This window comes from Alosa alosa, chromosome 20 (genome assembly GCF_017589495.1).
Source record: "Alosa alosa isolate M-15738 ecotype Scorff River chromosome 20, AALO_Geno_1.1, whole genome shotgun sequence".
NCBI lineage: Eukaryota > Metazoa > Chordata > Actinopteri > Clupeiformes > Clupeidae > Alosa > Alosa alosa.
Genome location: NC_063208.1, coordinates 8,731,069 through 8,744,981, shown reverse-complemented (window position 1 = coordinate 8,744,981; position 13,913 = coordinate 8,731,069). Strand labels below are relative to the sequence as shown.

At 42.2% G+C, this 13,913-nt stretch overlaps 2 protein-coding genes across 2 annotated transcripts; both read right to left on the bottom strand.

Annotated features, from left to right (window-relative positions):
* Positions 1–1,806: 1,806 nt before the first annotated feature.
* On the bottom strand, positions 1,807–2,865 carry LOC125285092 (free fatty acid receptor 2-like). The gene has a single exon (XM_048229337.1). The coding sequence runs from the start codon at positions 2,863–2,865 to the stop codon at positions 1,870–1,872; it is 996 nt and encodes a 331-aa protein (XP_048085294.1). The 3' UTR covers positions 1,807–1,869.
* Positions 2,866–10,441: 7,576 nt separating this feature from the next.
* LOC125285091 (free fatty acid receptor 3-like) lies at positions 10,442–12,563 on the bottom strand. Its single transcript, XM_048229336.1, has 2 exons — positions 12,182–12,563; positions 10,442–11,657 (listed from the first exon to the last, which is right to left on the bottom strand). The coding sequence occupies exon 2, from the start codon at positions 11,626–11,628 to the stop codon at positions 10,663–10,665; it is 966 nt and encodes a 321-aa protein (XP_048085293.1). The 5' UTR covers positions 11,629–11,657; positions 12,182–12,563; the 3' UTR covers positions 10,442–10,662.
* Positions 12,564–13,913: the final 1,350 nt, after the last annotated feature.

Here is a 13,913-nt window from a genome sequence, read left to right as displayed (position 1 = left end):
TCTCTCACTATCACTCTATCGATCAGTGTAGTTCACCAAAAGTGGCAAAACTTAATGTTAAGATTCACATTTGAATGAACGCTTCGTTTTTTGTCATAACAAGTTAGGGTTGGGATTAGGGTTAAGTTTCATGTGTCATGAGTCATGACAGTGTCATGTCACTCTTATGTCGATACTGTCAAGTAAAGTGTTACCATTCATTCATTTCATTCATTCAACCTTTATTTATTCTCGTGTAGTCCTTGTTTTCAGTGAAGCCGAGATTACAGTAACAATGAAATAACAAGAGATATAGTATAATAATTGTGGTAAATAAACAAAATAAAACTAATAATAAGATAACCTGTATGTATTATTATGGAATATTCAGTCCAATCACTCAGTAGTTTGATTGGATTTTTAAAGAATTGTTAAGTGTATGTATGAAAGGTTTCCTTACTGGGAGAGCATTGGAAGGCATTTACCTCAGTGCAAAAGAGCACAGAGGCCACTAATTTATCAGTACTAGTAACAAAAAGCGTTTATTACCAAGCATAAAAGGAGCCATTTTTGTGCCAATAAGTGCACTTCTCAAACTGCAAAACTGCTTATCACTGTTACAAAGAACGGAAAACACATCACAAACGTCACAGTCAACAAGCGTTGTATATTCAAAATTATCTAATACTGAACTCAAAAATACAAAATAATGAATAATAAATATAAAATAGTGTGATTTGGTCTAAAATAATATCATTTTATGTATCATATGTATCAAAAAAATAAAATAGTATGAAAATAACATTCCTAGAATAATGGTTATTTGATTATGGGTCTTCAATCATGTTTTTTTTTCCCTCAAAATTTCACCTGGACCTTGTTCATTATCAGTTGACACTATATCAAGGAAGCTTGTTACAGTAAATCACATACATAATAAGAACCAAGGCCTTTATCAGGCAATAATTCATTTACAACAAGATGTTCAGTTTACAGATTTCACTCTTGCATGCTGTATTGAATTTCCTTGTTTCCTTGACTATAAGGAAGTTCAAACACAGCTTACTGCTGTGGTGTCAACAGAAAGAAGCCACGTCCATTCACAGCCAACGGGTGTGAGGTGAACTTCATTAAAAGCTGTATCCAAATGATAAGATTTTTTTAGTCTAGCCTCTCACCTAGTGGGAATTAAGACAACATGTGTTTGCTGTTCCTCTTTACTGTAACCAAGTGACAAAGGGATTATACAAGCTGTTCTCGTTCTTCCTTCAAGCGGAGATTGTTCTAGAAGCCGCAGCCCTTGGATGATTGGACACTGCTGTGCTGTCCTCAGTACTGCAAGTGTTGTCTCTGTGCATGCTGTTGTCGCTCCCTTCTCTTTTCCATTTGAGAGCCCTTTTGTGATCATTTCTATCTTTCGGTTTTCAGTTGATGGCACAAGTTGTGTTCAAAGTAATGAATGTGCAGTCAGAAAAGATATTGTCTATCTATAACAGTGGTATAGGGCAGTGTGTGTCTATGTGTATCAGGCAGACTATGTCTCTGAGGTTAAATCTCAGTTTTCTGAGTATCTGAGGTGAAAAGTTGAAGTTGAAGTTGCTGAAGTTGAAGATGTAGTTGAAATCCTCTTTCTGATTTTCCGATGCATCAGAACCGAAAAAAAGGCTTGATTTTATTTGATCTCATGCATGTGTGAAAGTTCTCAGATGCATAGTTATTTACAGTCCCAATTTAGTAATCATACAACAACTTATGTATAAAATGTCCCTTCTAAAAACAATAACCTATAACAAAAACAACAACTTATGTGTACAGTAGCAGATAACAGTGTGTGTATGCATGTGCATGTGTGTGTGTCATGGGTGGTCAAAGTGTAAATGCTGTCCATATTCAGGTATTTGGGTTGGGAGGGTTTGTCTCTATGTATATGTCAGGTATGTCAGGTCTAGCAGCAGCCATGGGGGGGCAGCACTGAGCTCGTGGGCAGCGGACGATGTGCAGTTTCTTCATCAGGCCTTGCAGGCAGCAACTGATGGCCTTACGTACCGTAGAGGAGGAGAAGTAGAAGATCATGGGGTCCAAGCAAGCATTGAGCGTGGTAGAGATGAGTGCCAGGTCTCTCCAATGTTCACTCTTACCGCGCGCATAGCCCACCACGTGGGAGATGTTGTAGGGCGCAAAGCAGACGGTAAACACCAGGAGGGTGACCACTGCCAGTCCCACGGCCCTCAGACGACGCTCACGGGTAATGCTGGGCAGCTGGGACAGGATGCGGATTAAATTAATGTAGCAGAAGCAGCAGATGAGGAAAGGGACGAGGAAGAGCGCCAGGAAGAGCTCCAAACGCACAGGCACTATAATCGACAGCTGGTCGTTTTCAAAGTTCTCGTAACATTTACTGGGTTTCTGGACGTCCGGCGCCACTGTGCTTGTGCCATTGTCCGTATGCATGATGGGGACAAGGTAAGTGATGCTCAGGTTGACGCCGGACACCAGCCAGAAGAGGACGCTCGCTATCACAGCGTAGCGAGGCCTGCGCCACACCTTGTACTGGATGGGGAACGCCACGGCCAGGTAGCGCTCCACAGCCACCGCCGTCAGGAAGAGCGTGCTGGTGTAGATGCAGGAGAAGAAGAAAAAGCTGGAGACCGGGCACAGGACGAAAGGAAGGTTCCACCACATATCGTCTGCTGCCTCCTTAATCTTCAGGGGCAGGAAGGTGAGGAAGATGAGGTCGGAGATGGTGAGGTTTAACAGGAGGACGTCCATGGGGGTCGGTTTGCGACGCATCTTGACGCAGAAGGTGCAGAAGGCCAGGATGTTGGCAGGGAACCCCAGTATGAAGGTGAGGATGTAGACACACAGCAGGAGATGGCTTACCGTCATGGTGGTGGTGTTTGGGTTCACAACAGCCTCTGGATGTAAATTGGAGAATCTGAAAGACAATGATACTGTTGAAAATCTCAAAACACTGTTTTATTGTATTTTAGCTACAGTACATCACATTCCATAAACACACTTTCAAAGTCTAAACAAAAGTGATATTACTGCAAACAAGCAGTTAGAATTCAGCTCCTTACAACATGGGCCTTGGCAGGGGCGGACTGACAATCCAGAGGAAAAGTCTAGAGCGCCGACTGCCTGGCTCAATGCCTCATCGGCCAAGTAGGGCGACTGTCTAGCTTTCCACATACGTCACTCAGGCCTAATCAAAGCTATCTACCAGTTTTCATGGTCATACAAAAAAGTAGACATTTGCGCCATCGCGTTTTCAATGAATGATACTAGGAATGATGCAGCCTTTATATTTCGCCCCTCTCTGTGGTTTGCTCATAGTCTTGCTCATAGCCTGCGCTTCAAAAACGCACTAGAATGTGCGTGCAGAACAGGTGGTGAATGTCAGTTAGAGCCAGTCGTCATGGAAGAACTTGGGATAGACCTATCAAAAATGATAAACAAGGCATAAAACGGAGTGGGAGAACAGCAACATTTAACCATTTTTCCACCAAAGGCAGGCTATGGTAGCCTGGCGAGCCAGACCCACATTAAAATGTAATTTGCTGCCGCTAGGGGCGCGTCTAGATTTCTAGGCTAAGGCTATGGTCCTGTCCCAATATTTAGACTATTGACAAACTTTACACCTCGAATAATTTATCGTAGGCCTAGCCTATCTTGCCTTTGGTGTGATTTAAACCTTACCCCTTATCCAGTTTACACATGATGCTCGCATATGAAAAATGTGTTTAAAAGGAGCTACGAATAGGCGTGCTGCACATCAATAGGCCGTTTATTTTCTTCTATTCAACAAAGTGGTAGGCTACGTATTCATAAAACATTGGCAAAACACAACTGTAAGAGCTTGGGTCTCAATACGGGTCCTTAACTGCTTAGTAAATGAACGTAGGCTATATGAACTTTCTTTAGGAGAGCTGTAGCCTTTCTGGATTCTGCTATCAAGCATCAGTAGACATACACTAGGCCTATACGTCTCACAATACCCCTTTTCAAATGAAAAGTCCCCATAAAGAATATAGCCCAACATGTAACCAGATAACTTACATGTTATAAGCTGTTATTTGCAGTGAGCTACCCCTGACTTTCCTACAGACTATAAAACATAGGCCTGACAGTGTTGCTTTGTTTAGGCTATAAGATATTTCCCTACTCTCAGTAAATGTCAGGTTAATGTTTCCCAGCAAATAATTAGCATTTTTGTAAATTGTGACCACCTATTTTATTTTTGAATGACAAAGTATGTGAGACAGCAAGGGATACGTGTGTGTGTGCATGTACTGTGTATGGTAGTGGGCCTATTTGGAAGAAAGTCCAGGGTCTTTTTTTAGTCTCAGTCTGTCCCTGGGCCTTGGTGTGCTATGTTTTTTTTTCAAGGTCTTAACTGTCACTATGTCTTCATTCATTGCTGTGTCCCATGGTGACATAAGGTCAGCAAATACCTACCATGCTGAATGTGAGCTGTGGCTTTTGTTTTCATTAGCACATTATTTTAGCCTACTTTGTACTTAAAGCTGCAAGGCAATATTTTTTTGATGATATTCACTGAAACCGACACTATGCTCCAACAGAACAACATAAATCAGCTGGTTTTAGAAAAAATCCTGCACTTCTACCTCCACCTAGAGCCTGTTATTTGTTTTGCAAAAATCCACAGCTCCCAGCTCTTCTGGTCCAATCAGAGCAGGGCTGTGTGAGATCTGACTGTCAATCACAGTCTGGTGCAGTCTGGTATGCACAAACTCGATGAGAGGTTGCTCGGTGGGGGGGGGGGGGCATGAGAGTTGTAAACATTAAAAATGTTGGCTCAAGTCCCCTGGAGGAGTATAGGAGCCTGGTGGAGGACTTTGTGCAATGGTGCAAACTCAATCATCTCCAACTCAACACTTCAAAGACCAAGGAGATGGTGGTGGATTTCCGCAGGTCTAAGCCCACTCTGCTACCAGTCTCCATTGATGGGGTCAATTTTCGAGGTGGTAAGCACCTACAAGTACCTGGGTCTCCACTTGGAAAATAAACTGGACTGGTCAGCCAACACTGACGCACTCTACAAGAAAGGGCAGAGCAGGCTGTACTTCCTGAGGAGGCTGTGCTCCTTCAATGTGTGCAGCAAGCTCCTCAGGATGTTCTACCAGTCTGTTGTTGCCAGCGTCCTCTTCTATGCAGTGGTATGTTGGGGAGGAAGCACAAAGAAGAAGGATGCGGGTCGACTTGACAGGCTGGTAAGGAAAGCTGGCTCTGTAGTGGGAGCTGAACTGGAGTGCATCACTTCAATATCTGACAAAAGGACCCTGAACAAACTGATCAACATCTTGGACAATGAGTGTCATCCACACTACAGCACTATTGTTAAGCAGAAGAGCCTGATCAGCTGGAGACTTCGCTCACTGCCTTGCACAACAGACAGACTGAGGAAGTCATTCATCCCCAGGGCCATTGAACTGTTCAATGCATCACTTAAGGGAAGAGGAGAAATAGACTTCTCTGCATAGTCTGTCTGCCTCTTCACCACCTCCATGTCTTGAACTGTCTGTCCACTAGCCACTTTACCATTGTCTTCTGCCTCACTGTTTGCGTGCTTTATTAGCACATATGCACAACCCCTCCCTCCATGCCACAGCCGAACTGTGACCACACTTATATACCTTTCTTAATATAGTTATTTATACATAGATATATAGACTTTATTCTTGCACCGTTGCACTGTTTGACTTACTCATTTGCACCATCACCATGACACTCATTCACAAAGAGCACCTTACCTTATGCACAGAGAACCACAGGCTCAGTCCCTGCTTCAGTCATTGCAAGCGCACCTGATTGATTAATCACCCACTATGTGGATACTGTTTTTTAGAATTGATTTAGATTAAGTTTTATTTAGTATAATTTGTATTTTAGTATATTTAGTATATTCTTTATCTTCTACAGTCCTTATTGCTTAGTTGTGTTTTTTGTTTATATTATATACTTTTAATTACTTTTTCTGCTGTTAGTGAATGTGTGTGTGTATGTCTGTATGCTACTGTGACCTTGAATTTTCCCTAGGGATCAATAAAGTATCTATCTATCTATCTACTGTATCTATCTGTCAATCTGTCAGACTTGCCAACTGCAGCTTTAATGCTGCTAATGAAAATGTAGTGGAGTAAAAGTATACATTTCATTTAAAAAATGTAGTAAAGTAAAAGTAGGAGGAAAAATAAAAACTCAAGTAAAAGTACAGATACTCCCCATTCATACTTAAGTACTGTACTTAAGTATTTCTACTTAGTTACTTTACATATCTGGTCTGAGGGTGTACAAACCTTCAAGCAGCATTATCAAGGGCATAGTCATAATATGCTTACCCGGTATTCAAAAATGTCCCCCGAAGACATTAATTGTTAGAATATACCATCACTCACTATTGTGCAAAATAACTTCTTACAAACTGAAAAATGGTATGCTAAATGGTAAATATCTGTCGGAGAAAGGGCATGCAGAGGTGAGATGATTGCAGTGAAGTGAAGCCTGTTTACAGAGAATTGCACTGCCTTCTCTCTCCACCCTTCCTCTCAGTGCAAGTTGATCAGTGATCCTGATCAGTGCAAGTTGGGTAGTGCTTAACTACTACTATTAACTAATTGTATACAAGGCTGTATCATCTTCTATCTTGTGATCATGTAAATCATGTATATATACTTTTTTGATCCCGTGAGGGAAATTTGGTCTCTGCATTTAACCCAATCGGTGAATTAGTGAAACACAAACAGCACACAGTGAACACACAGTGAGGTGAAGCACACACTAATCCTGGCGCAGTGAGCTGCCTTCTACAGCGGCGCTCAGGGAGCAGTGAGGGGTTAGGTGCCTTGCTCAACGGCACTTCAGCCGTGGCCCACTGGTCGGGGCTCGAACCGGCAACCCTCCGGTTGTGCTAACCAGTGGGCCACGGCTGCCCCCGAGTCCAGTCAGCTTTTGCTCCTTCACTCACCCCATGCCACCTTCTATCTCTTCCCAACTGGCATTATCATCACCAAGGCTGTAGTGGAGGCTAAACGCAAGTAAACCACAACACCGCTGATCACCACCTACCTTCAGATGCCTCCATCCTCTCGCTGTTGTCCCACCAAGGTAACCTTCTTTCTGAAGGTTCAACACACCAGGCTCTGACTTAATAGTTAATTACATCCCACAGCAAATAGAGCCTCTCAATGCCTGACTCTTCTGACAGGAGAGGAAATTTGATGTCTTTCTGTCTAAACAGCGTTTCACAGCAACGCTAGGAAACTCAGAATGAGGTACACACAGAACAGTGTCGCAATCATAGGAGCTAGAGACCATTGAGTCATGGTCGGTGACGGAGGTCAAGTCCTGTCATGTGAACCAGGAAAGTTCTAGTTGTTATTATATCAGTTTTTACGACAGGAAAAGTCGGAGAAATCACTGTTTCCAAGAAGAGGAAGGAGAACCTGGAAGTAAAATAAGTTAGAGATTTCATTAGGCTACTGTTAAAGTCCTGGCACTAAATACTAGTTATTTCATAGCAACTCATATCAGAGTTTAAGATTGGTCATATTCGTCACTGCAGCTCACCCTCTGTATCTTTGGGCTACATGGTTTGGAGAAAATATCTAATTATTGCATAATCTAATTAGCTAATAGCCTTTGTTAAAATTGTGATTTCGAAAATTAATTAATTTTACAGCCCTATTCTATATCCAGTATCACTCACTTGAGTTTACTCTTTATCATTTCCCTTGTGTGAGTTATGTGGTGTGGGTGGGTCGGTGGGTGGACGGGTATGTGTTGTGGCTGGCAAGACATTGCGTAAAAAGAACTCTTAACTGTTCAGTTAGCTGTCTAGCAGACTTTGTTGTCAGTAGCATTTTGACACTGCTGAGAGGGTGTGACTAAACCTACAGACCTGAGTCAACCTTTATGACTCCCTGCCCTCATGAACCCATCCGCCTGTTTGACAAGAGTAAGCAAATGAGTCATTTCTTGAAATTATTGGATAATGTGCCAAGAATTTCTACTGCTTGTGGTTTTATTCAAATGGACCATCCCCTGGTCATGTGTGGGAGCCATTTTATATTCCAGAGGCATGGTGGCATTTTTTTCATTGTGAGATTACAATAAATCACCAACATATTATTTTTATACCGGTTTTTAGTCATCTTTAGCAGAGGTGCCAATAATTCTGGAGGGTACTGTTTAGTATATGTATTTGTAAATATCTCATATTATCTGTAGATATTCAATATTGTACAGCTTTGATATATACGGATTCCCCAGAGGAACAAATCAAAAATGTTTTTCTAAGCTTCGTGTTTGGACCAGAACGTTTCTGGTGAACAATATTTTTTTTCACGTCCCTTTAGGGGCTCCGTATATGTATTGATATACATTGTATGTAATTGTAAATATTGCTCATATTCTGTCTGAGAATATTCAGTAGGCTTACAGCTTTTTTGAAATTCAGTGCATTTTTTTTAGCATGAAATCACACCACATACATGTACCACATAAGATGATCACATTCACAGTGGCCATCTTGAGATTTTAATCACGGCCACTAAGGCCTCTAATACACCTATCTACTGTAAACAAATGAAAATGATACACAAAATATCTTTTCACGTTTTGGCAATTTTTGTTGCCTTTATTAACAGTCATAAGGTCACAGGCACACACGTTTGTACAGACACAGTGACACACAAATACACACTCACACAAATGCACACACACACACACTCACTCACTCACTCACTCACATACACATGTGCATCCAGAAGCACACACACACACACATTTTAGATTATATTCAACTTTATAGTCATTGTGTACAAAAGTACACAATGACTATAAAGTACAAGTACTTTATAGTCATTGTACAAAAGTACAAGTACAAAAACAACGAAATGCAGTTTGCATCTAACCAGAAGTGCAAAAAAGCAGAAAAGTGCACACATATATAATATACACCTATGCATTCAGACGCACACACACACAAAAACAAAAGTCCATCATGTCTGAATGACTACCGCCCAGTAGCCCTGACGTCTACAGTGATGAAGTGTTTTGAGAAGCTTGTGAAAAACATTATCTGCTCATCCCTCCCTGCCTCCTTCGACCCCCTCCAATTTGCTTACAGAGCCAACAGGTCTACAGAGGATGCCATCTCAAACCTCATGCACACCACCTTAACTCACCTGGAGGAGGGGAATGGGAATTATGTGAGGATGCTGTTCATTGACTTTAGTTCAGCATTCAACACGATAGTACCTCTCACCTTGGTCACAAAGATGAAGGCCTTAGGACTGAACACCACCCTGTGTCACTGGATATTTGACTTCCTCACCAACCGTTCACAAGTGGTTAGAGTGGGGGGGTCTGACATCTGACTCATTAACCATCAGCACTGGTGCTCCCCAAGGCTGTGTTTTGAGTCCACTGCTGTACAACATCTACACACATGACTGCAAAGCCAACAGTAGTCATACCTCCATCATCAAGTTTGCAGATGACACAGTGATCTTGGGCCTGATTAGTAACAACAATGAACAGTTCTACTTGGATCAGGTTGATGAGGTGGCACAGTGGTGTCAATCTAACAGCTTGACACTGAATATCAATAAAACCAAGGAAATGGTAGTGGATTACAGAAGGCAGCAGCAGAACTACAGTTACACCCCACTAATGATCAGCGGGCAACCTGTAGAGAGAGTCACAAGTTTTAAATACCTTGGTGTCCACATTACTGAAGACTTAACATGGACTGTTAACACTCAATATGTTCTGAAGATGTCCAGACAACGACTCTACTTCCTTCGTCAGCTAAGGAAATTCAAAGTTTCTACATCCATCATGAAGGCCTTCTACACTTCAGCGGTTGAGAGTGTTCTAACTGGTAGCATCATCACCTGGTATGGGAACTCCACAGTTAGAGATTGTAGTACTCTGCAGAGAGTAGTGCGCTCAGCTGAACGTACTATAAGAACTCAACTCCCTGCTCTACAAGATATCTATTCCAGAAGAGTACTCCTAAGAGCCCAAAAGATTCTGAAGGACTCTTCTCATCCTAACAATGGATTATTCCTACCGCTGAAATCAAGAAGACGCCTATGTAGTCACAAAGCCAGAACTGAGAGACTCAGGAGAAGTTTTTATCCCCAGGCCATCCGAACTCTGAACTCACACTATACTGACTTTGCACACATTCACTCCTCAGCACTCTCAAACATTTCCCAACTCTGAACTCACACTATACTGACTTTGCACTCATTCACTCCTCAGCACTCATGACCCCCCCCCACACACACCCACACACACCTACAAGACTTTTAGCACTTTTACATTTTTACACTTTTTGGGCACTTATCGGGCATCTATTTCGGCAGAAATGCGCGTGCGCAAGGCTTCACGACACCAACCTTGCTCCAGCGGTGAGATCACACCACATGATTGGCTCAATGTATTCACATGTCGACGTTTTGCCGTGGAAAGGGTGGGATATATGTAGACAACTGCCATATCGGCGTTCACAAACTAACTAAACTGGCGTTAATGCACATGCATAAACAGAGCACTGTAAGGGAGGGGTCCATTTGTTTGCTTGTTAAGTTCAACAATCTTTCTCCAGTATCACTAACAATACCTTAAAGTGTTAGGGTTAGTGAGATTAAGCTAGTATGTGTCTTGGTATGTGTTCTTGCAGGAGTTATGGGGGGGTGGGGCAGCTTGAGCTCGGGGGCAGTGCTGGATAGGTAGCTTCTCCACAAGACCATGCCAGCAGCAGCTGACAGCCCGACGCATCGTGGGGGAGAAGTAGAAGATCATGAGGTCTAGGCATGCAGTGAGCGTGGTGGAGATGAGTACCACGTCTCTCCAACCTTCCTCCCTACCGTGCACATAGCCCACCACGTGGGAGATGTTGTATGGAGCAAAGCAGATGGCAAACAGTAGGAAGGTGACCACCACCAGGCCCACGGCCCTCAGACGACGCTTACGGGGAACGTTGCGCAGCTGGAACGTAATGCGAAGGAAGTTGATGTAGCAGAAGCAACAGATTAGGAGAGGGATGAGGAAGAGCACCAGGAAGAGTTCAAGGTGCACAGCTTTTACAATTGTATGCTGCTCGTATCGGTAATCATGGCACTTCATGGGTTTTCTGGGGACCTCTGGAGTGACTGTGCTGGTCACATTGTCTGAGTGCATGATGGGCACAATGTAAATGATGCTTATGTTGGCAATGGACACCAGCCAAAAGAAGACACTTGGTATCACAACGTAGCGGTGCCTGTGCCACGCTGTGTGTTTAAAAGGGAAAGTCATGGCAACATAGCGTTCCACAGCCACCGCTGTCAGGAGCAATGTGATTGTGTAGATGCCGGAGAAGAAGATGATGTTGGAGACTGGGCACAGAACATACGGCATGTTCCACTCCATGTCGTCTGCGGCCTCCTTCATCTTCAGGGGCAGGATGGTGAGGAAGATGAGGTCAGAGATTGAGAGGATAAACAGGAGGACGTCTATAGGGATCGGCTCGTGACGTAGCTTGATGCAGAAGGTGCGGAAGATGAAGATGTTGGCAGGGACCCCCAGTATGAAGGTGAAGATGTAAACAGACAGCAGTAGATAGCTCACCATCATGACAGAGCCGTTTGGGTTCACAACAGCTTCTGGATGTATAGAATATGTAAAGAGAACATATTTTCATGAAGTAGGCTAAATTATGTAGTCAAAATTCTAACTTTGTGTTTGTGTAAGTTATAACTTTGTGTTTGTGTAAGTTAAACTAAACAAATCCATGGTTCATTGATGCCAAAATTATCATAATAGCCTTTATATTTCACCCCTCTCTAGTCCAGTCTTTGGTATAGGCTACTTTGCTATAACCTGTGTGGGTTTCTTTAGGCTGTATTGCAATATGCTTGAAATATATTTATCTCATTTTATCAATTAGTTTCCAAATATTCACCATAAGTAATTATTTAAGGGGTTATTTTTTTCAAAATTCTCTTCTGGGGTTGGGGTGGGGGTGGACTTGCCCCTGGACCCCCCTAGCATGTGGGGGGACCCCAAGATGATTGTCTTTCATAGGGCCCAACATTAGTGGCGCCCCTGGAGCTCTGACTTCTCTAAAACCACTCGAAATTCTTTAACATTTCAAAACAGTAGACAGCATATACTCGTCATTACTTACCACAGTCAGTCGACCTGGTCACCCAGAGACCATCCAGTAGCCTAACCTGCTACAGCTGTTTAGCCTGTAGGCTAAGCGATATAAAGAAGAGTCCAAAAGTATTTCTACAAATAATTAAGCGAGATTTAGCGATCGGCTAACGCATGGGTATTATTACTATGTCAGCAAATGAAGATAGGTTTGGCAGTGCTATCAACTTATTACCCTAACGCCGTAGGCTACCTTACATAACAAAAACAACTTACTATGAAATTAGTATTTAAAATCGAATGAGCAATAGTCCTTCCAAAACGACTCGTTTTTTGTTTTGTTCTGATTTGTTTTTTCAATTTAAATTCTGAAGAAGTGCGAAAGCAAGTGGTTCTTTGCCTCGAACCAAAGAGGCGGCTCTGCTCGGAAGTCGTTTGATTTCTTTCTAGCTCCACCTCGAATCCTATTTTGGTCATTGGTCCTTTACCTGTCATAATTCATAATAAAGGCTACTTCAGTTAGGTCCGGTCGAGATTTTACCATCCCCACTCCCACTCCTGTCATGGTCCGTTCATGCCATCTGGGAATATCAGGGACCGCCGTCGTGATTGCATTGTTTTTCCCACTGCGAGTGTTAATGTGCTTTGCCGTCGGAATCATAGATATTTAGATACCGCATTGTCCGTCGAGTTCTATCATGGGTCATTCTATAATTCGGGGTAGCCTATACATTTCAAGTGAGAGAAACCAAAACAATGTAATATAATTAGTTTTATCATTAAACTTTTTTATAGTCATAGAACACACTTCAAAGTTAACATGAACAAGTAGGCCTATGCTGAGCTTAAACCTGTAGGCTAATAAATGAAAAATCTCTATAGAGACAAACTCTGTACATTTTATATAGGGCCTATATAATGTGATACATTTTTTAATTATGCCTTCCCTAAGAGAACTTTTGTATTTACAGTCACTGAAGCAACTGTAATAACCTGCAATTTAACCATATGGACAGAAAACACCTTTATCATGCATTGTTTTGTTTTTTTTGAAGCAGGTCTTTGCTGGAAGGACAGTAAAATACAGGATGATGTCTATGTCTTCATTGTTGGTTTCAGCTTTGTGTTTCTTTTGAGCAGTCTATTGTAAAGACCATCTCCTATGAAGTTTCTGATACTTCTTGAGTCAATTATCATTTTCACTTTTTGATTATTAATCTGGATTTTCTCTTTGCCTTCAGGATTTAGTGAATAAACAGATTCATCTGAGTCATCTGATGTCTGCTCATTCACTTCTCTAACAGGTTGTTCTGATTTCCTTTGCTTTGTGTCAGTTTTGCTTTTACTGCTTTCTTTTTCTCCTGTTGAGCTGTTCTTTTTTCTACAAACTCTGGCATAATGACCAATCGTCTTGCAGTAGGCCTACAGGCATTTAGCTGTTCTAGGTCCACATTCATCTGCTTTATGGGAAGACAGTCTGCATCTATGACATGTAGGACCGCTTTCATCATTATCTGTGTCTGTTCCATGTCCTTTCCTTTTCCTTTTGTAGGCATAGCGCAGTGCACGGCTTCTCCTATTGAAGTTCACGTGACTATCACTCTGTTTGCGTTCAGACAGTGCCTTAGCTTCAGCCTGTGCAGCTTCAAAAACTCTTGCTACTGTTAGCGTTCTTACCAGAGTGAGCCCTTCTTCCTGTTTATCACACAGTCTTTTATTGACGCATTTCTCAACAATTTGGTCACGTATCATATCAGACTCAA

What these genes read in the sequence shown, in the direction of transcription:
- LOC125285092 (XM_048229337.1), bottom strand. Translation starts at nt 2,865, where the DNA reads ATGACGGTAAGCCATCTCCTGCTGTGTGTCTACATCCTCACCTTCATA.
- LOC125285091 (XM_048229336.1), bottom strand. Translation starts at nt 11,628, where the DNA reads ATGATGGTGAGCTATCTACTGCTGTCTGTTTACATCTTCACCTTCATA.